This window comes from Lissotriton vulgaris, chromosome 3_1 (assembly GCF_964263255.1).
Source record: "Lissotriton vulgaris chromosome 3_1, aLisVul1.2, whole genome shotgun sequence".
Taxonomy (NCBI): domain Eukaryota; kingdom Metazoa; phylum Chordata; class Amphibia; order Caudata; family Salamandridae; genus Lissotriton; species Lissotriton vulgaris.
In genome coordinates, this window is record NC_141689.1 from 542,563,779 (window position 1) to 542,586,315 (window position 22,537).

At 45.1% G+C, this 22,537-nt stretch overlaps 2 protein-coding genes across 2 annotated transcripts in view; one reads left to right on the top strand and one right to left on the bottom strand.

The window, feature by feature from the left end:
- PTCD2 (pentatricopeptide repeat domain 2) overlaps positions 1-21,215 on the bottom strand; it is a 193,966-nt gene extending 172,751 nt beyond the window's left edge. The window contains exons 1-2 of the mRNA XM_086960801.1: positions 20,985-21,215; positions 8,512-8,604 (exon numbers count right to left, since the gene is read on the bottom strand). Coding sequence (XP_086816927.1) covers positions 8,512-8,604; positions 20,985-21,087 — 196 coding nt within the window. The 5' untranslated portion in view covers positions 21,088-21,215. The remainder of the gene's footprint in view (positions 1-8,511; positions 8,605-20,984) is intronic.
- Positions 21,216-21,307: 92 nt separating this feature from the next.
- MRPS27 (mitochondrial ribosomal protein S27) overlaps positions 21,308-22,537 on the top strand; it is a 393,507-nt gene continuing 392,277 nt past the window's right edge. The window contains exon 1 of the mRNA XM_086960802.1: positions 21,308-21,409. Coding sequence (XP_086816928.1) covers positions 21,325-21,409 — 85 coding nt within the window. The 5' untranslated portion in view covers positions 21,308-21,324. The remainder of the gene's footprint in view (positions 21,410-22,537) is intronic.

The window sequence follows — 22,537 nt, forward strand, 5'->3', positions numbered from 1 at the left end:
CTTTGCCGCGTAGGCCAATGAGTAAGCCACATCATGTTTTTGAAGGATCCGTTTTGCTGGGAGGAATTCACGTCGAGCGGCCTGAACTGCCATAGTGTAGTCCGGAAAGAAGGAGAGCGAGTTTCCTTGATAGTTGATTTTCCCCCTGTCGAGTTGTTGCAGGGATTCTGCTCCAACACAGAACTGTGCACAGAGACCCAGGACCTCAGTGAATTGTGGTGGACCAAAAACCTCACCTAAGTACCTAGAAACCCCAGCTAGCATCAGTGTCACATTAGCTCTTCGTCCTATAGCAAAGGAACCAATGATTAGACAACCCAGAACATGCGACTTAGGTTATACTCAGGAATGGTGGCAACCAGGAACACTATCTTTTTACTCTCATACCAGTCCACAACAGGAGTAAAAAGAGACACGGGAAAGGCTAAATTATTTATTTTAAGGACGTGCTCTAAGATGCAGTATTTTTGCTAACATAAGCAGACATAGGACTAGAAATAATATGATCAGCATGGTTACAACTCCATAAAACACAAAAGGAGAAATCATATTACAATGATGGTGAAAACAGGTATTATAGTGCCTGATAAATCACCCTCCCTTGCTAGGAACTATGTTTTATAAAATATAGAAGATCTCTTAGGCTTGTGTGGGGGACCCCATACCTCTAAGATCAGCAGGAATGAATCACATCAGTATCTGCAAAAGCTCTTTCTCTCTGGAAACGGAATTCTTCCAAGTGTCTGAAATCATGCTTACAGTGCAATATTAAAGGCACCAGAATCACGTTGGCTGCAGCTGCATGTATGTTATGGCTAAAACGTGAGCCGATCAGCCTGAACAACAGTCACTTTGTTATGATAACCTTGGAGGCTTTAGCACTCACTGTGCAGACTGGGTCGCAATGTAAGTCCAGGGATGCCGAAAACAAGTCTTTCTCATGTGAAGCAATTCACGCAGCCTAACTTACAACAACAGTTATATGCAGTTTCGTGTGCAAAAGCAGCAAAAGGTAAAATGGCGTTTAAACTTTCTAATAAGCCTGTGCTAACATAGCAATGTGCACAACCAGGCTCAGGCCTCACTACAGTGTGCTGCACGAAGGATTGTGTCTCGATCTCTGAAGTTCAATATTTTCGCAATAATGCGGCGAGGAGGGAGACCCAGACCAGGGCGGGGACCAAGAAAGCGCTGGGCACATTCCACAATGAAGACTGAGGAAAGGATGTCCCCAAAAAGTTCCCGGTCCAGCTGTTCCACGAAATACTCCATGCGAGAGAAATCGGTTGATTCTAGCACGCCCGTGATGCGGAGGTTGTTCCGGCGGGAGCGCGCTTCCGAATCCTCATTCTTATTTCGAATAACGTCCAGAATTTTATCCATCTGGAGCACCTTCTGTCGATACTGAGTGGCAGCGTCCTCCATGTCCGAGATCCGGGACTCTGCGTGAAGAGGGCGATTGTCGTGAGAGTCCACCCGGCCCTTAACCGAGTCCAGCCGTGCGGAGAGTTGGTTGAGTTGAGCCGTGATACCTGTGACCGTTGATTTGACGTATAGCAGGATCACCTTCAGGTCGTCGTCACGTGCCGGAGAAGCCTCCATATTGGCCGCAGAGCCACCCCCGTCCGGCCCTGAACCATCCTGTCGAGTCGATCTACGCTGGTCAAAGGCAAGTTTGGGCTGTTTAGGGTTAGTCCTCCCCATGGCGGACTGTCAACGGAGTGAGGCGCCCACAAGGCGCAGAGAGGCTGAACTGCGATCAGGAGGGGCAACAGCGCAGTGGACAGAAGGCTGGACACCACATCACAGGTAGGGCAGACCGAGTAAAAGAGCCGGCAGAGAGCTTAGCGCCGAGTAGCAGCATCAGCCAGTCGAAGGGCGTCTAAGGGCAGCGGCGGGATGCACGGGTATTCCCAGGGACCACAAAACAGCAGCAGCGTGGCGCCACAGGGGCGAATCCCCAGCGTGTGATGAGGCTGTCCAGAAAGCACACTGAAATACAAACTGTTGGTGTCTGACAGGCTTCAGGTCCAGAGTGGCACTGTATGTTGTGAGGGGAGAGGTGCAAATCGCAGCTTATGGGAGCCACAGCAGCCCAATGCAGGGCAAGTCCAGGACACGGGAGGGGCACCAGGTACCTACAGAGGAGGCAATGTGGCAGGTGCAGGGCCTCGCTCGGAGAGATGCTGCAGGGAGAGGATGCAAGTTCAGGGAGTCAAGCCAGACATTCCTCGCACTCTGTGAAGCAGCAAGTGCGGAGTCGGTCCGATCAGGGGATGTGCGCCGTCAGCCCAATGAGTGTAGAAATTGCCGCCGAGGCTCAGGACCAACACTGCAGGGGAGCCGGAGCGGCGGCTGTCCCCAAACTGCGAGGAGCCTCCCGGGCTGGGCACGTCGGGCCGTGGAAGGAGGTGGCCGGAGCGCAGTCTCTCGCAGGCCGCCCCACACAGGTTCACCAGGAGGCAACTGGCAGCAGGCACCAAGCTGGAGAAATCGCGGCGGGGAGATGCCGGGGTCCGCCACACTCACCCTCAGGGCCGGAATCCAACGGTCGCAGGAGAGTGCCGTTGAATTCAAGGTGGAATTAGAGTCGCGGCAGGGCCGGGCTGTACAGCACACGGACCCCGAACCCCGCCACAAACAGCCCAAGCAGCAGCCGTACTCACCGGAGCATGAAGCGGAGTGGCCCTCGGCGCCCTCCGGGAGACACGGACCTCTCAGATGGCAATCAGGGGATCAGGCAGCAAAGGGCCAGACCAGGCCCACCGCGAGGAGCAGGCCTCGGGAAGCAGGCAGACCGCAAATCACGAATCACACAGGCCGTCCGGGAGTCGAAACGGCACCAAACGGCTCACAGGGGACTGCTGCTTCAGGATCAGTAGGTGAATGACAAAGGAAGTGCTGTCAGCTTGCGGAGTATGCCGGATTATTAGCTTGGCCGGCAAAGTCCACTTAGAGTGCGGCCATCTTGCAGCCGCCCAAGCCACGCCCCCCTGGTAATTGGCGAGTTTGGTCAAGTTAGCCAAGGGTTTCTTTAGGAGGGTGCTGACAGCTGTCCATTTCCATGGTCATCAGAAGGTGGCTGTGCTGAGGCTAGGGGTGTGGAGCTCATGATGGGAATTCCTCCTTTGTCAAAGGCATGGTGAGTGCAGGGCTCCGCTGAGGCCAACCCTGGGTTTTCAAACCTCATGCACTGGAAAAGAGGGGTAATAAGGTGAAGGCTCCCAAAACAGCATCCCTGCCACTTTACAAAGAGACTTCTCCTTAAATCGAACGCAGACCCTTCCCCATGTCCTTCTACTCACGCAGCAAAAGACTACCACCAGTAGATGCAGGAGAAGGCTTAATCATTGGACCAATTTTCGAGTTCCCCACTCGTAAACTCGTAGACCGAAAGGGAGTCCAGAATTCATATTTCTTTTTCCCCTGATCCGAAATATCCACATTAGCAATGTAACTCATAGATTTCATCCAACCATCCATTGTTGGGGGTGCCAGAGACACCCATAGTCCTCAAAAACCCCTTTTTACATATTCAAAAGCCTACTCCTACTGCTATGACATCAAAAACTTTTTTTTTTTAAATCTCACTCTTCTGTGCCTCCACTATCCTTTTCAATCAAAATAACAGATTAACATGTTCACTTCTCAATTTCCATATTAACTATACTAATTCACCACTAGTCCTTTATGGGTTCCAGAGTAGCGTGCTACTCGCCAATGAAACTCCTCATAACCCCATCAAGGGGTAGCAAGCGCTATATGTGAGAAGGTGGCCTGATATGCAGTGCTCACTATTCTAGTGAACACTATGTATCAGTCCAGCAACCCTTATTGATGATTGGTTGTAAGTCAACCTTATAGACCAGCTATCCTAGTAGCATGGATACGAGCAGTCTAAGGCTAAAGACTCGAGAGGGCGTGTTAACGCAGCTGTTTACCACACATATACCCCTTGAATACCCAGTGAAAGGACACCACACAAGTGTTATGAAAATAAACAAGATATTTATTAAGAATCATAACAGCCCTGTACTCTTTATGAGGACAGGGTACTAAGCACAAACCAAAACTCTTATGAAAATACTAAAGTTAGCACAGTATATACAAATGCCCGAGGGGCACGGAAAACCATATACTCTGAAAGTGGAATGCAAAATTACTAGCAGGTAAGTACAGTACTAATAGGCTTAGGAATCGCTAGGACTTCACTATAGAATCTTCAGATTACTTCTAGGAGGCCTAGGGGACTCGGGGGCAGAGTGTGCACTCTCACGCGTGATGCGGGACAAAGTCTATGGTAGCTAGTAATGACAAAGTTAGTGTTCTCGGGCGAACCCGACCTGGTAGGGAGAAAACGAAAGTGGATCCTGACCCTTGGATAGTGAGGCTATGCTGGGGCACCGAAATGCCGAAGTTACCTAGCCCAGGGGCTGCAGCTGCATATGTCTCAAAAGACGTCGGGAATCCTCGTTAACTGACCAGGAGCCTGGAAGAAAGAAGTTGCTGGCAGGCGACCAGTGAAGAAAGTTCGATGGATCCAAGCCTGGATCGAAGGAAGATGACACCTGAAAGCAGAGGGGACCAAGTTTGAGACTACTAGCCAGTAGTCAGTGGGCACCAGGAGGGCACCGGATGGTAGCCACCTCGACTAGGTGAGTGGGTGACGCTGTGTTCGCAGATCTCACGGACCAGGAGGCGTTGTCGGCGACCAGGATGGAGGAGCGAGCTGTCCCACGATGGATGAAGCTGTCGGCGTCGCTGGACCCAGGATTGGGCAACAAAGCCTTGGCAAATTCAAGCCCACGCGGTGGACTCAAAATGGCGTCTGGAGTGGACCAGGAGGGTCCGGGGTGCCTCTCTTGAAGAAGGAAGCAAGGGCCAGTCTGGAGCAACCAGACCAGCAGCAGTGATGTCGTCGGGCGTCGTGAAGAAGGCCACAAGCCAGCCGGCTAGTAGCCACACAGCGCGGTGAGCACGCAAAAGCAGAAGGGCCCCACGCAGATCGTGGAGATGCTGGAGGGCTGATCTTCGGTGCTGGAGCTGCTCAGGGTTGGGGCTTCTCGGACCCCAAAGCACTCACCAGTGGAAGACTCGGTGGGCTTGTTGTAAAGAAGTCGTGCAGTCTTGGCGATCGTCGGTCCCTCGAGGTCTCGTCGCACTCACGGTTCTCAGCTTTGCTGTAGAGGTGAGTAGAGGTCAGAGGTGCCAGGGAAGCCAGGTCTCGTCGAGCTGGGTCGTCGGATTCATGAAGAAGGACTTGCAGCAGACCGCAGTGTTCTTAGGATGGTGCCTGCGGATGCAGGGTGACTACTCCTTAGCCACAAGGGAGAATCTTGAAGAAGAAATCTTGATGTCCTTTCGAAGAAAGTCGTGTCTTGATTCCAAAGATGATCTAATTTGAACAGGGGGCCCGCTCCCATCTTTATACTAAAAAAGGGGGCTGACCCGGTGACTAGGTCCTGCCTATGGGTGGGACTAGGAGGGGGGTGGTTACACCCCTCTGCCATGCCGGACTTTCCCCAGGCCAGGGGCTGGTGTGCCCCTGGAACTGATTCTGACCGGCCTATGCGTAGTGAGCACCGGGGTGCCACTCAGCAGTCACCTTCCTGTAAAGCCCTGCCTACCCAGGATACACAAAACCATGTCTGGGACGGTGCTAGCACCGCCCCTGACAGGAAACCCTTTGTCCAGGCTCCCCTCGCTGGAAGGACTCCCAGCTGCAGGGGGTCAGACTCGTGTCTGTGGTGGCAGCATCCATTTTGTGGAGCTGAGGCTTCGTTTAACTTTAACCGGGGTTCACAGTTACATACATGTCGTGTCCCTCTAGAAGGGTGGAATGCTAACCCCGTCGCCAGAATTGGCGAGGGGTTAGTATTCCAATTCGTATGACACCTTACTCGACATGTTTTGATAAAGCAATACCAAAGATAGCATTTAACCGCGAGGATTATAATGCACTTAAGAGTATATGGTATGCGATATCATGGAACAGCTATTAGGACTTGATTCCGCAAGCTGCAGACAGGCTCAGCTCATGCCAGAGCACCATCTCACACGATTCCAAGCACTCTGCCTTCAGGATTGTTAAGGCCTGCCATAGGAGTGACTGATAGGAATCTGTGTGTCCATTTTAGGGTTAGATATAGGTATACTATATCTACAGCAAAGGGTGATTACACGACTTTGCCCCAGCTGTCATGCAGCCAGTTGTGTCAAATTTAGGAGGCCAGCCAGGGGTGGCATAATACATGCTTCAGCCCCTGGCAGCCCTGGGTACACCCATGCCCTGAGTTACAGGGTCTGATAGGGTGGCCCAGTACCAATTGGAAATGCACCTAGGGTACATGGAATCCATTTTACAGAGAGAGCAGTAGGCCTGGGGTCCTGATTGGCAGGGCCCCAGGTCGACTATGTCAAAAACCAGCTAAAACACAGGGCAAAAAGTTGGGGGCAACCATAGTCAGGAGGTACCTTCCTACACTATATATAAATACAAACCTCTTTCCCTCTTCTATCCCACAACCTACCCTTGTCTGTCCAAATAACTGAATAACATATCCACCACTCAAATTACTTCATACTTCACTATACTCATTTTCAACACTAATCCTTTATGGGTTCCAGAGTAGCGTCCTACTTGCCAGAAAAGCGCTTCAACCCCCATCAGGGGTAACAGGTGCTACATGAATGCAAACCTTTCTTCCCTTTTATCCTTCCTCTGCCCTTCTCACTCCAAATAACTGTCTAAAATCCACCGCTCAAATTACTTTCATATTTCACCATACTAATTCAGCACTAATCTTTAATGGGTTTCCGGAGCAGCGTGCTTCAAGATTCTGCTATCTGTCTGAATCCAAATCCAAATAACTGACTAACCTATAACTGACTAACCTATCCACCACTTAAGATGTACTAGCATGTTTCACTATACTAATTCAACACTAATCCTCTATGGGTCCCGGAGTAGCATGCTACTCGCCGTTATAGCGCTTTGACGCCTCGTCAGGGGTAGTAAGTGCTATATAAATGCAATTACAATTACAATACAGTACAATACTTCCTTCACCACTGGGTGACTTGTGGAGATGGCCAGGGTGGTCCGGTGCAAGGCCAAGTTGCTGTATAAGATTGCACAGGTCTTCTGATGGGTTGATGTTTCTGGTGACAGCTGTGGTGAAGTCTTTGTTGATTGTAAAGATTTCTTTGCTGCTGTTAGAGCTGCAGTTTATTCATCCTACTTTGGCCATCCCTTAATTTCTCAGGTGAGCTGGTGGTACCTCGTCTGGGCATCTTTGAAAGCATTTGTTTCCACTTCCCCTTTCCTGATTTCCCATTTACTGTACAGTTGTTTGCAGTGTTACTTGGTCATTTTGAGGTCTTCAGTGTACCAGCTGGCTTGTGTTCTGGTTTTTGTTGTGTTTCTTTATTTCATGAGGGCTTCAGTGTCAGTGCAGTTGGTGATCCACTTGTTGAAGTTCTCCATTCCGAGTGCCAGAATGCCTGTGGGTTCCGGTTTGCTCTTGTGATACTGACCCCAACTGGAAACTGCTGAAGTCAATTATTCATTAAAAATGGCTAGCTGCCTCTAGTGTTAGTAGGTGGTGCAAACAATCATTAAATAGGTATCCCCATCTCAATAGCATGGAGCAAGCTAATTTGATTGCTCTTCTGCCTCCTCTAAGCAACCCTAAAATTCACCTCTTCAAACAGACCTTGTAAACAACCATACCATCCTCCACATATAGAAATGACACTCTTGTAACCATCATCATTAAACCCCGTCTCCAAAGACGCACTTGCACCCCTCAATAAAGACAAAGCTTCACTTGAAGAAGGAATCTTTCTTAATGCAATCAAGAGTGAAACAATCCTCTGTTACTTGACAAAAGCAAACCTCAAGGCCAAAGACCGTGGCAGCTACCAACCTTGGACAAACCTCCCATTACTCAAAAACATTGGTAAGCAAACAACAAGGTTGGACTGGGACAGAAAATAGGCCCGGGCACTAACATAAAAGTGGGCCCATGCGTGAATTAGATCGCTAAAATAGTGGCCCATGTTTGCAAATTTGGGAAATGTTGAACTTGTAAAGAAATGTTGTATAACTGTTTTACAGGGTATCAGAGACTGCAGGGATTTGAGGTTGCTGAAGGCAATGTTTGTTTTAATATAAGGGAAATTAACAATAAAAACAAGACCATAAAACAGACTCACAAACTTCAAAAAAACAAAGCACACACATTGACAGCACATTTCCGCTCTTTCCATAAGCTGTTGTTGCCAGCCTCTCTGAAAACAGGACTTCAGTCTGACCCGAACAAATAAATACGAGCATCATGAGTGTCTAGGGCCTATTGTTGTGAGAAAAGTAATAAAAGCTGTGTGTGGAAGTACTTTAATAACTGGGGAATAATTAGGGGAAAGTGATGATTTTTGTATATATTTTATTGAAGACTGCTCTCTTAAATGAGCAAAGGTATATGTTTCAGGAAAGTAATAAATGCTTACCTTTGTTACCATAAATTTGATAGGCAATTGTTACTTTCTTCTCTTGAAACTCTTGCAGTCGTAGTACATCATCTGTAAGTAGGTAGCGAATTGCTGGAAGACAAAAAAAACAGACACAGGTGAGATGCAACAATACCCAGTGCACTACGTGAAAATCGTACACGGAACCTTTTGATTTATATATTAAGGATTTTTTAAATGTGAATTAGACGCCTTTATCTCACTGCTAACCCTCAGTACTGGAGAGCATGCAGAAACATGTGCGCCATTGTTAAGCCTTACAATAAAACTCATATACTGGGTGGGGGGGATGTTTTAATGTCCGAGAAAGATGGCTGTGCGAGTTGAAAGCTCCGTAGTCTACATCCACCGAACAATCACTATCCAATGGCGACCAAGTATGTTTTGCTAAATGATGCGTCAGCGAAACTGTACTTTCTGTTGCACAAAAGTTTAGGAAAACATTTTTTTTTTAATTCACAAAGTTTGTATATGTTTTGTTTTGCAATAAATAATCGTTCATGCTTCTGCATGTAATCCGGGAACACTTCGGAAGCATTAAATGAAAGCTCAACCCGTTACAATTTGCAAACATAAGGGCAAGATAAGCTCAAGGTTAACTGTATTTCCTTTAAGAGCTCATCCTACTAATAATCGCCTTAGAATTAATGATTTACGTATACAAGTTTGAGCAACTTATGCAAACAGATTTAAATGTTGCCTTAAATGGCAGGCAATTCTCTTTGAAATATCCATATATCAAAGGGTTTGTGCTGCAGTGGAGTTGGGCCTACTTGCCCAAACATGAAAACTTGTTGACTTTGACCCTAAACAATATGTCTTGGGTGTCAGGCCATAGGAATGCCAGGCTCATGCCATACGAATAATAGGTGTGTCCCACTAGCACAGGAGCAGGCTTGGGTTGGCAGTTCTATAGGCCACATCGCTACACATGCATGGTTATGGGGCTTTCGCTGCCAGATTTTGCAAACTACAAGAAACCACCTTTGGCTACAAGTTACCTCTTATCCTTGCAGTGAACATTGATTAGTATCTCTTTCCTACTGTACTACCAGTCTCCATCATTTGTATTACCAAAACTGCTTTTCTAACTTGCTTGAAACAATAACCTGGTAAGCTTATGCAGGCTGCCTGGGTGCTCCTCTGAGGGCTGTTGCTCCACAAAACAGTCTGAAAGGAAGAGATCCTTGGGAGCCGCAAGCACTGCTGAACAACTCCAAGACTGCAGCTAGAGAGAAGTTATACTTTCACCACACTAGGTCTGCTGTTACTTGGGGCCCACAGTGCCATGAAAACCTTACCAAAACTCACTAAGTTGTGCACAGACTGTAGGCTCCACTGTTGACTATGAAATGATCACTGTTGTTGAGATTGCGTCACACCATCAACTCAGAAAAACATTCAAGAAAAAGAACAGGAAATCAAAGCTATTCCCATCATGAACCTTACAGAACGTAACAGCTTTTTGGCTGACATGTTCCCTTCACATCAGCACACTGAGTGGATCAATAAAAACAGTGTTCACCTCATGATTGTTGGTCAGTTCTAGCCAGGAAATTTCTAAGCAGGTACATACTATTTAAGACTCGGATACCTAGATGCATTTCTACTGGCTGGTTAGTCAGTACCAAGCATTACAAAACGAAAAGCCTGTTGTGCATAAGTGCTATGTCTAGCTTTGCTACTGCAAAATCCACTTCTGGACACTGTTCTTCACGGAAGACAGGCTGATCATCTGCTCCTGGCCAACAACTGGGAGTCAGGCAACACTAACTAACCTTATTCACCTGACAGAATAATATTGGAGGACTACATTAGAAAAGCTTCTCCGTTTTCTCCTGGCAGATGTAAACTCCAACACCACAGTCCTGGAGTTTATAACTTGAGCTCTGAAGGTATCCACTCATGAGCTCACATACCTTGTCCTATTGATCCAAGAATACACAAAGAGCTTTCATCACAACCCTGTGACAGTTTTCAAGAGCACCTATCCTTACACGTCATTTAAGTGAAATTATCTTTAGACTGTTTACACAGATACAATCTTTGAAGCCCTATAATCTTAAAACTGTGGAATTCTTACTTTTTTTGGGGGGGGGGGGGGGGTATTTATACACATACATAACATACAGTGCACAGGGATATCTTTGTGAGGGTGGCCGTCCTATGTGGTGCAAAGTAAGCGATACATAGTGGATACTTTGGATGGCCCCCTTTAGCTGGTTATACAATAGTGGTAGGTTGGGAGTAAAGTAGGAAGAGAGGAAAATGTGAATAAGTAAAGAGAGAGAGAGATTAGATGTCAGCTCCAACAGCTTAAGCAAGCTCATAGTCAAGAATCGGAATTTTTCCTTGTTGGAAGATCATTCTTAAGTTCAAAGTTTTTACGGTGGATCAAAAGAGTCCAAGCACTTGTCCAGTGGTTCCCATAGGTTCCTGGAGGTGGTTTTCCAAGGGGAGTATCTTATCGCTAGGGAGTCGGCTCCTCTTAGGTAGGTGATCCAGTTGAGCCACCCCCTGTAAGATGTTATAGAAGTGTCTTTCCAGTTCGATAGTACTGACTTGCCTGCAGCAGTTAGGAGGAGATCGAAGAGCTCCCTTTCTCGTTCCGTGGGGAGTTCTGTTCGGATACAGGCCGTGGTTATTGAGGCAAAGTCTCTTATTATTTGACATTTGAGCACATTCATTATAATGTCAAAAACCCTCCCCCAGGACCCATTGAGTGTCGGGCACAGAAAGATCAGGTATTCAAGGTCACCTTTGACTGTGTTGCAAATCCAGCAAGTGGGGTTGTCTCTAAGCCTTAGTTTGTGTAGGCGGCCGGGGGTCCAGAATGTTTTATGCCGAAGCCATTGTTTGGTCTGCGCGACCACTGGGGTAACCTTAGTCTGTGTGGCAGATGACCATAGAGTATTCCACTCTTGGTCGTCCAGTGGCAGGTGTATGCAGTCGTTCCAGTATTTTTCAGTTTTATCATTGATATTCGATTTTTGTGCGCTGGGGGTTTTGTATAAGCGTGAGGCTTGGCGTCCTAGTTTGTTTATGTTAGAAACAAATTGGCATATTGATGGCTTTGTATTTGTAATCTTGGATTTTGTGATGGCTGTTTTGATCTTTAGGAACCTATAGAGGTCAGCGTCTTTGAGTTGGTGGGAGTTTCGGTGCGATCAGGCAGACATTAGCCTCTGCCGTCTTGACCACACTGCTCACCATGCACTCACGCCATTCACCCTCCTCCTACACTGTACTCACACAAGCACACCACTCTCCCTGCCCACACATGATACAACTCACCTTTTACTTTCACTCTTCACCCTACATTCCCAGCAATCATACTGCACTCACACTGCTCACCACGCACACGCTATTACCCTGCATTCACACCGTTCATCCTCCTCTCACCCTATGCACACACAAGCACGCCACTCACCATGAACTCACGCCGCTCTCCCTCCACTTATGCTGCGGTCACATGAGCACACCGCTCACAGTGATCACACCACACTCACACCCCTTACCATGCACTTGTGCTGTTCACCCTGTATTCACCCTTGTCACACAAGCACACTACTCACCCTATACTTGTGTGACACTTCATTCACCTGTCACTCTCACTGCTCATTCTGCAATCTCACTCAAACAAGCACATCATTAACCATGCATTCATTCGTCTCGCCCTACACTTTCACCTGCACCCAAACTCATGGTCACATCACTCATCCTGCAGTCACTCCTCTCACCCTACTCTCACATTGTTGCGTCGCTCACCATGCACTCCTATCACTCACACAGCTCACCCTTTATTCACATAGGGTCTTGACTTACCCTGCACTCTCACCATGCAAACAAGCACATCACTTGCCCTGGAGTCATATCACTCACCCTGCACTCCCTCCTCTCAATTTGCACTCATGTAGGGACTCTGTTCACCCTGACTGCACACATGATCAATAGTCTGCCGGAACTCATAGGGACACTATCACCCTGTACTTACTCTTCTCACCATGCACTCACCAGTCGCTCTCACAGATCATCCTTCACTCTTGCCGCTCCCACTGCACCACACACAGGCACACTACCTACCTGCACTCACTCCTCTCACTCTGCACACACATCCTCTCAACCGACACTTACATGGGCCCTCCTCTCACATTGCATTCATGCAGCTCACCAGACACTCACATCAGCACATTTTTCACCCTACACTCGCACCACTCATACTATTCGCCATCACTCGGCAGGTAAAAGAGCACTCCTCTTACTCTGCAAATATAAAAATTACACAACTCATGAATATACACATATTTCTACAAAGCCACTCACAGAATACCTACTTTTTCTGTAGCACTAGATGCCTACTTAATTCCATTTGAAACAACAGGGCTGGTGCAAGAAGGGAGAATGGACTGAGAATGTGGGATGGCACAAGGAGGAAGAATAGGGCTGAGTGGTAGGGTGCTGGATTGAGGATTGTGTGACACCTTCAGTCAGTCCTGGCTTTCCATTCACCACAATACTTCATTCCGGGACATCCAGATTTTTTTGCATTGTAAATTGGTTTTGAAAATCCCAAAATGCAAAGTGCTACTGGATAAAATCTATGGTTGCCGAAGAAGTCAAGCATTTCATAAGTTCAGTTGGACGCTGTGATAATACAGGTTAGAAAGTGGATTTGTTCAATTCCAATACGGTAAGTGTTTGAGCCACATGTGAAACCATATATAAACCCTGTAAAGTTATTTTAAGGAAGTCCACTTTTCATTCACATCATTCTGCTGCAAAAAACATTGAAAAGGCTATATATTATTATTTTGGATTAGCGTGTACAAAATATGTTTTCCTTATGTTTAATTAAAAGGCAAGACAGGTATAGCAGAAGCAGCAGGGCAAGTTTTCTTAAAGCTTTTTTTTCTGTTGATCACATATGGTCAGGTGACTGCTGTGATATGCATCCAGACCTAAAAAGTTAAACTCTGAATCTTAGAAGTTCTGAAGCACGTGTTAACTAAGGTGTTTTAAATTTAAAAAAAGTGTATCACAACACTATACAAGTATCTAACTTTCCCAGACTGATGCATGGAGTTATGTCAATGGTTGCAGGGTTTTAGTCATTATCCAGAAGCAGTGCAGTGGTTTTATTACACTGTTTTATTTTTTAAAAAATCACATTGTTTTCAATTATTGCCAATAATCTTGCACAGTTCCTATCTGCACCCATTCTGACTTTGGTTCATTGAAATCTTATTAAGTGAATGCCAGGGACTACCAGGAGTTGGGTAGTGCACAGTTGTCTTGTCAGAATATGTATCCATTCCAGTAGGGCATAATCATGCAACATTATTTTTTTCCTAAATTAATACTGGCTCACTTAGTGTTTGTTCATTCCGTACATGTTTAGTGGACTCCATTAAATGTGTCATTGCATGGATACTAAACTGATGCATATATGTGCTTAAGTGTGAAATCACTGAACTTGGTATACATGCTTTCCAATATTTGCCCATGTCTTTACAGCAAACACCACTGCTCAACCTTTATATGGTGAGCAGCATGGAGGTTTAATTTTCTTTTCTTCGGAAGAATAGCCCAGGAGTAGATAGCAGGAAAACCTGACTGGAGCCAGGAACGCCATGATACCGGATGCATACCTTACTTTAGAATAACCTGCCCTATGTCCTGGAAAGCTGAACTGTGGCCTGAAGAGTAGATAGTGGTTAAGAGACCTTAACATGAGGCAGGAGATCAGAAATGGGAGATCGTATGATGGACCTCAAGGTCACAAAAACAGACCTGCTAAAATAATTCACAGAAAAAAGGGTCCTCCAAGCACTGAACTTGAAGCGACAGGGACTTTGGACATCCAGATGTCTTTACTGTGTAGTAGAAGGTCTCACCACTTGCCTATGCTGTGTGCCTATCACACCTGCATTCCTTCCAATCCTTCAAATCATTTATGACCTCCTGCTTCCCTCTCTATTGCCCAATCACAATGCAAGCAGTGCTGTACAGTTTACTAGAAAACAAGTCATGAAAACAACCACAGTTACTCACCTTTAGCCCTGTGACCACACAGTATTTCATCAATGCTGCAAAATCTTGGAGGCCAGCATGATCACCGGCAGGCCAATGTCCTGTTCCTAGCTACAATAATATCCTTATTGCTAGGTGTAGGAGGCTAGCTTAGTATATGGTGTACACTTATTTAGGTGAAGCACCTTGCACTAATCTAGACAACCCTTATGGTGGTTTTAGTGGTCTTAGACAACCGTAGAAAGCTCTCTAAGTGATAGCTGCTGAAAGCAGGCTTTAGAATTAATCCAGGACTGTTAAGCAGCTTATTTTACTTGATCTAATGATGTAGAGTAGGTTAAACGAAAAAGAACCACACAGTGTAGGTATAAAAATATGTCTATTTATTACACAACACTCACTAACACATTGGTATATATCCTAGCTGGAGATATCAATACAAATACAAAACAATACTCCAATTGCAAGAGGTAGGTAAGCACAATAAACAATGGTCTCCAGGGGGAGACCAAACACTATACTAGGAAAGTGAAATGTGAACTGCGACCGAAGTTGGGACTTGGCCCAGGAGACTCGTAAGAGCTGGGGTAAGTACCCAGGAACCCCACTGAGGCTGTGTGCAGAGTGGGAACACAGCTGTGTACTCAATAGAAGTCAATGGGAAAGTGGCTGTTGCAGTTCCAACAATGGAATCAGTGTTGGGGTATGATCCCAACATTACCAGTTTCAGTGCAGCCACAATATAGTTTGACATCTTGTAATGACTGATGTCCACTATATGTATTAAAATGGCTAACCACTTTACAGAGCCTGGAGAATTGACTCAGGGGTTTGTGGGGGTGTCCTGCTCATGCAGGGGCAACCTCAAACTTAATACCCAGCACCCTGCCTTCAGGATTGAAAGGCCTGCCTGAAGGGTGACTTATAGGTTTTAAGTGTAGTGACATCATACATAAGGAAACGTATATCTGTCATAATTGGTGCTAGCACCAGCTTACACAGGCTGCTATCGCAGGCCTGTAGTCACAGTTTTGAGTGGTCTTTCATGGGTGGCATAATACATGCTGCAACCCATGAGAGACCCCTGGTATACCTATGCCCTGGGTACCTTAGTACCATATACTAGGGACTTACAAGGGTACACCAGTAGCCAATTGTGGAGATACCAAAGTACTTACCATAGCAAATTTAGGGAGGAAGCATAGTGGCTGGGGTCCTGAATAGCAGGATCCCAGACAGACTCGTCACAAAAACATACAGACACCAGCAAAAACAGTAGGGGTAACCATGAAAGCAGACCCTACCTTCCTCCAATAGCTCTGCAGTTGATCCAGCTAGAAATATGATCAACTCCTTGGCTAAAGGTTTATTCACAAAAGAACTCCCTAAATCAAAAAGATTCAAACAAAGGCTCCTTGGAACTTCTGGTCAATAACCAACTGTTTCTAGCCAAAATGACTGAAAGAGCGGCTTCAAGACAAGTATCTACATTCAGCTGAGAAAGCAACCTTCGCTCAGATTACCAAAACAGATTCTGGTATGGCTGTGGCACAAAAGCAGCCCTGACGTCCACACGAGATTACTTAAACACTGAAATAGATTGAAAATTGAGAACCAGATTACCCATCATCCTTGACCTCTCCCTTGCCTTTGATTCTTTTCATCTCTACTGGGAATTGGCCCAATCTTCCTAAATAAATAAGTTTACATCTGTATTCTAACTAGAACATTACAATTGGGGCGGGCACCTCTGCCCATAATACTCCCTTCAAGCAAACTTTTTTTGTCAGCTTGTCAATAACAGCCTGGTGCATTCCTGCATGGGTGTGGCTTAATATGTTTTCTATATGGGAACTACTCAATGTGACACAGTAACAATAACTATTGGATTTGTTATTAGTGTAGCACAGGTGTGTGGTTGTGCATTTACACGCAGCAATCTTGCCAACTCATTACGCACAATTAACCCAGAATGAATTAATCGTATTTTTGTAACTGAATCTGTGACTTACCAGTCACATACCCCAACGTAACGAGTGGTAACCCACTAAGCAGTTTTGTGTAAAATAATAAATGCCAGGGCCCAAAGTCTTGCTTAGGAGCCTGTACCCGGCAATTTCAAATGTTGTGAGAGCCAAATACCAAGACTGCCTCTGTGTGAGTCTACCGTGTGCCACTTTCAACCACCACCGGGCACTCCCTCTGCTTTTTTTCCTAGTTCTTGCAGGTTATTTTTCATCTTTGCTTTATTCCTTGGTCACAATTTTGCCATCCTTCTCCTGTTCCACTTTTGGGTTTTCTCTCTTTTGTTCTGTAACAGAGTCTGAGGAGGAAAATGTGTGTGGGAACCTGAAAATGAGTGCCAGCAGGCTCCACCTTCAACTACCGGCTCAAATTGAGCACTGCTACTAAGTGTAATATTCCAATACCTGTACATAGGGGCTGCCTTACCCATGAATACTTTACATCTCATTGGGTAAACTAAAACTGTACCTTCAGCCAACAATAGGTCAGAAGCATTTGTATGGACTTGCAATGAGGTGAACCCTAGGTACAGTGTAAAATCTACCAAGATATGTGTGAAATACTAGTATACTATCAGGTTTGTCCAGTATGTTTAACCTGCACACTGCGTCCTCATATAATGGCTATGAGGTTAGCTCCAACCTCATTTCTAGAAATGTGTGTCCTGCCCCATTGCTTTGAGCAGTGTCGACTTTATGGCGAGCACCTGGTGCTGACTTTGGTGGAGGGCATTGTACTTAAAAATTACTTTTGGTTTAAAAGCACATGAACTTTCTTGTGCATCCGGCAGTTTTCAAGCAACAATAAAAATGTCAAGATAACTCTGGTGATTAATGTTCCTAATGGTGAGAGATCGAATGTTTTCTAGTGGCAATTTAGACTCATCATAAAGTAGCACAGAGGGTTAATGTTCCTGCTGCAAAGAATATGTACCATGCAGGTCACAGAAATGAGTGTAATCGAAATATAAGAAGCGTTTTCAAAAAAATTGTCAGAGAGAGGTTATAGAGAGATGAGGTGCAGTGTTGGTGAGTGGTAGTGAGGGAAATCAGGGAAAAGGTCATAGGGTAGGGGGCACCATTAAAAACTGTAGCAACAGCACTACTGGCCCAGGCTGGGAGTGTTAGCAGCCCCACCTCCCCTCCAGGGCCGGCTCTAGGCCGGTACGATCGGTGCCAGTGCACCGGTCGCTGACTTGGGGTGGGGGCGTCATTTTTGCAAGTATATTCTCATTTTGAAAGCACCTGCAACTACGTTCCTGGCCATCAGCAATTTTTAGGCATCAATTAAAACGTCAAGATAACTCCTGTCATTACTTGACTTCCTGCAAAGAGACCGAATGTTTGTCTTGTGGAAGTTTTGATTCATCCTAAGGTAGCGCAGAGGGTTAAAATGCCTGTTGCTAAGCACAGTGTGCCATGCAGATAACAAAGTGCATATAATGTAAACATGTCAGTGGGTTACTGCTTCTATAAGAGACCTCCTTTTGTTACTTGTCGTTTATAAGTCAAAATCCTAATATAGAATATTGAGCCATTAACTGTCAAAGAGCTGCATGCAAACTGCAAGGAATATATTATAGCTATATGTTTTTTGCTCAGTCTTTCATTATCCTAATGTTGCCAAAAGGGTTCATTTGGGTAGAAAACATTTCTTATTATTAAAGAGAACCCCTAAAAATGATGCTACATTTTAAAATCAGAATTTATGCTTTTCCAGAATAAGGACTCAAACTATATTGGCTACCAGTATCGCTGACATGTCACTCCTACACTACACCTTGTAGTCTTGTCTGATGTAACATTTCCTACAAACTGATTACACACATATGATTGTCTCTTTGCAATGTGTGTGTGGTGTAAAGCGCTCTGACACTAGAACGAGTGGTGCTAAAAAAACTAAATGAATCTGAGAAACAGTATATGGAGACTTGAGGGGAACTGTTAATGGGTGGTAGCTATGAAATCCGCGACAGAGGTTGTCATTGGCGGGAGGGAGGGGAGCCAACAGACATTGTCGCACACAGCGCCACCAGTGTTAAAGACGACTGCTCAATCCCCCCCCCCCCGAAATTCGGGTTTAGTTGCGCCCCCTGGTGGTGGTTACCCTAGTGTGGTAATCAAATCCTTTCTCTGTCTTTTATGTTTATTAAAGAACATGGAATTATCTAAGCCATTGGAATTGGTCTATGGCATGTAGTATTCACGGATGACAAACATTGGAAAATTTCCACTGAGCCTTTGTCTGTTCAGGATGCTCCTATGGGACCTTGGGAGAATGTTTCCATTGATTTCTCAGGACCATATGATTGTTTAGGCAGGGAAAGTAGATGTTTTATTGTTGTCATTGACAATTTTTCAAAATGGATGTATTACACTTTTTTTGAACATCCCAATACTGATGAAGTTATTTTCTTTTTAGAACATATCTTCAGAATTGAAGGAGCACCTGTGATTCTTATGTAAGATAACGGAGTGCAATTTGTTTCTACAATAATGTTACATTTTTAAAGTGGATTTAGTGTTCATTCTGGGGTGGCACCGTTGTATTGTCCTAGGGCCATTGGGTCAAGTGGAGAGGGTCAACATGTTCATAAAAGAAGGGATCCAGACTGCATTAGAGAGCAAACTTGATATTTTTGAAAGAAAAGGTTTGGAGTTATATTATTACTCCAAATGCCTGCACTGGAGTGACTACATACTTTTTGATGAGAAGTAGGCAAGTCAAAACGTTCTTGAGACCTCTTTTTGGAAAGAGTGCAAAAGCAGACACTTTAGAGTCTTGCATTGCTAAAGACATAAGTAACATAACAGATTCACACATTTATGGAAAATGTTATCATGACACCTGTCAGAAGGCTAAAAGCAAAAATGTTGAAGTGGGTGAGTGGGTATGTGTTATCAAACCCTCATTGAAGTGTAAGGATTCGTCTTAAGTTCACTGTTCCTTTCAAAGTGTAGAGAGTGACTGATTCTGCTGTTTTACTAAAGGACAAGGGTTGGTGGAACAAAAGCTCTATAGTTGTACTCAAACCTGGGCAGGAATGTTTGTTTGAACAGGAAAAGGCTGTGGATGCTGATGTGTGGTTTGAGGAGAATGGAGTAAAGTGTATTCCTGCTCCTGGTTCACTGGGCTTGGTATGGTTGCTGAAAGTTCCAGTGGAAGTAAGAACAATCCTGAGGCTCATCAGGTTGAACCTACTGTGGAAGGAAGTATTCTACAGGGTTCTTCTGATGAGGGTAATCTCGTGTTACAAAAGAGAAGCACCAGAGTTCCAAAGAAGATTGATTATATTCTAAAGTGATTTCTTTTTATAAAAAATACATTTAAAAAAACATGCATGTGGTTATTGTATCCTTACCCTGTCTTTTATGTTTATTAAATAACATGGAATTATCTGTGTCATTGGAATTGATCTATGTTATGTAGAATTCGCTGATGTAATGTTTGATAACTTAGAATTCACTGATGTAAGAGCTTAGGTTTGAATTGTGGCAGAAGCGGTTGGAGTTGGCTAGAGCTGAACGCTTTGGCTCTTGCACCAGTGGGTTGTTTTATGGCACTTAAATAAATATTGTTATATATTTGTTGACTCCATGGCTTCTTTACACCTAGCCTGAAAGCTGGTACTAGTGCAGCATTACAGACACAGTACTGAATGTTTTGTGAATTCCATGCAAGGGGTAAAAGTATATTCAAACGGCCGAGTATTCACAAGCATCTTTTTAACCACAGTATACGTATTATATATTTGATGCGGCTTGTTGATGCCGTTCCTTCAACAGGACATGCCAATTCCAAATAGTTACATATGGTTATAGGATACAGTCAGCGCCTAAAATGGGCAGGTACTGTCCGGTACGGAGTACCTGCGATTCTTTAATTTGAAAGGGAGGGGACTTACACTTCTCATTACTTCTGCAATACAATTAATGGAAGAGAAAAACAGGCACTTCTCATGAGCAAACAGATACTCTGATTAGTAAGTACCTGCACTACTATATTTCCATTTAAAGCACACGGTACAGTGCAAACGCGCCTGGCGAACGAGTACATAAGGTCCCTCGGTTTAGTATCGCTTTTGCTATTTTGCAGTTAACACACCGAGTAGTGGACACGGATTCAGCACTAGGTCAGTCCCAACAACATTTGAGCCTTCGCTACTCCTGAGCAAATATTACAGAAATTGTGAGCATGGTCCAGTCCAACAAGTGCAAACATCGTGCAGAGTTCCGTAGCAAACAAAACTAAAAAGGTGGAGTCACAGAAGGAGTTACGGGGCTATCCGTCGATGCTTTCACCATACCAAATAGTTTGCAAAAACGTTTCTTCAAACTTTGCAGTGTGAAAGGTCACGGCTTAACAACGCAACTAACACTTCACTGCCCACTTGTTACCTCCATGCGGCCACCTCCAACAACTGTCCTTGACCTCCACGGTGCCCCTCCCGCACCCCAGCAGCGCCCGACGGCTGCCGCACGCCCACCGTGCAGCCGCCATTCTGCCCCCCTGGGCGGACTACCTCAGTACTGTTTTCAGGGGGGTGGACTGAGACACGCGAGAGCACGGACTAGCTGCACGCCTGTGATCCCTTATTGCATTTGATAACTACGCCCGCTATACTTTTCTAAACACAAGCCGTGCAACTACTTTATACGTGTCAATAAAGTTCCCACGTGAATTTCAGAAAAGTAGCCTGCACCTCCGCTGTCACGTGGGCACTTAGTACATTCCAAGATGGCGGCCTCCATGGTGCGGCGGTGCTGGCTGTCAAGCAGGGGTGCTTTTGCTGCAATAACAGCCCCTCGTCCTCTGTGTGCAGGTAACGGGTTTCGGTTCACCACAAGCAGCCACTGTGCCTACTGGGTGACCAAAAACGACATCTGCGCGACTCCTGTCCATTGCATAGGAGACCGATTAAATGATCGCTGGCCCAGCGCCCTTGTCATACTTTATTGAGAAAAGAGTGCATTTCTGTTTGCTTTACTTTGTAATTGCTGAAAAGGAGTGCTCACGTTGTTTTATTTATGTTCTATTTAGCTCTGACATTTGTTTCGTTTCAGTGTGCGTGTGTATAATGTATTTCTATAGGCTATGTGTCAGCCCTCTTAATGGGTCTAGTGTGTCATTCACATTCTTCTGCCCACTATAGCATAGAGCAACGGACAATCCACTTCTGCCATCGGCTGACTTCACCGTGAGTGGCACCGTTCTGCTGTTTAATAAGGAGCAAGCACACTCACACAATGTATTTCCTTTCTGTTTCAGGGACTTCTGATGCAATGTATACTTTTTGAAACAAATAACACTTAAAAAAAATAATGTTGGCGAGGGCTGGGTAGCTCTCCCAACAATGTTTTATTTTTTAAACCAAGGAAAAACAAACATTGGCAAAGAGGCAGGCAAGGACACACTGATTGGTTTTGACAGTGCTTGTTTGTTTATCTGGGGACTCTTGTATTTTTGCCCACCCATAGTCTAGAGTACAAACTTGTTTTTCTTTTGAGTTCATGTTTTGTAGAGCTCTGGATTCTCTGCTTCCACTTTGTAACATTGCTCGACTATGCTTATTTGGGTACCATTCTTTGTGGCACTGCTTTCAAACCGTTTGTTCACATTGCTCATGGTGCTGAGTGGATGTATGACGTTACAACGCATACTTTTACAACGCACACCTTTACAACACATTTTTTACAACACAACATCCATTAAAACGCATGCCATTACAACGAATTTTTAAAAACTACCTTTACAACGCATACCATTACAACGCATAACATCATTGCATGTAAGGTAAGTATTGGATAGTGTAGGGGTAAAAATTACTATTCTAACTCCAGGGGGTGCAACAGTAGGGTAAGTGTTGGATAGCGTAAGGGTACTATGCGTTGTAATGGTATGCGTTGTAATGGTATGCTTTGTAATGGTATGCGTTGTAATGACTGCGTTG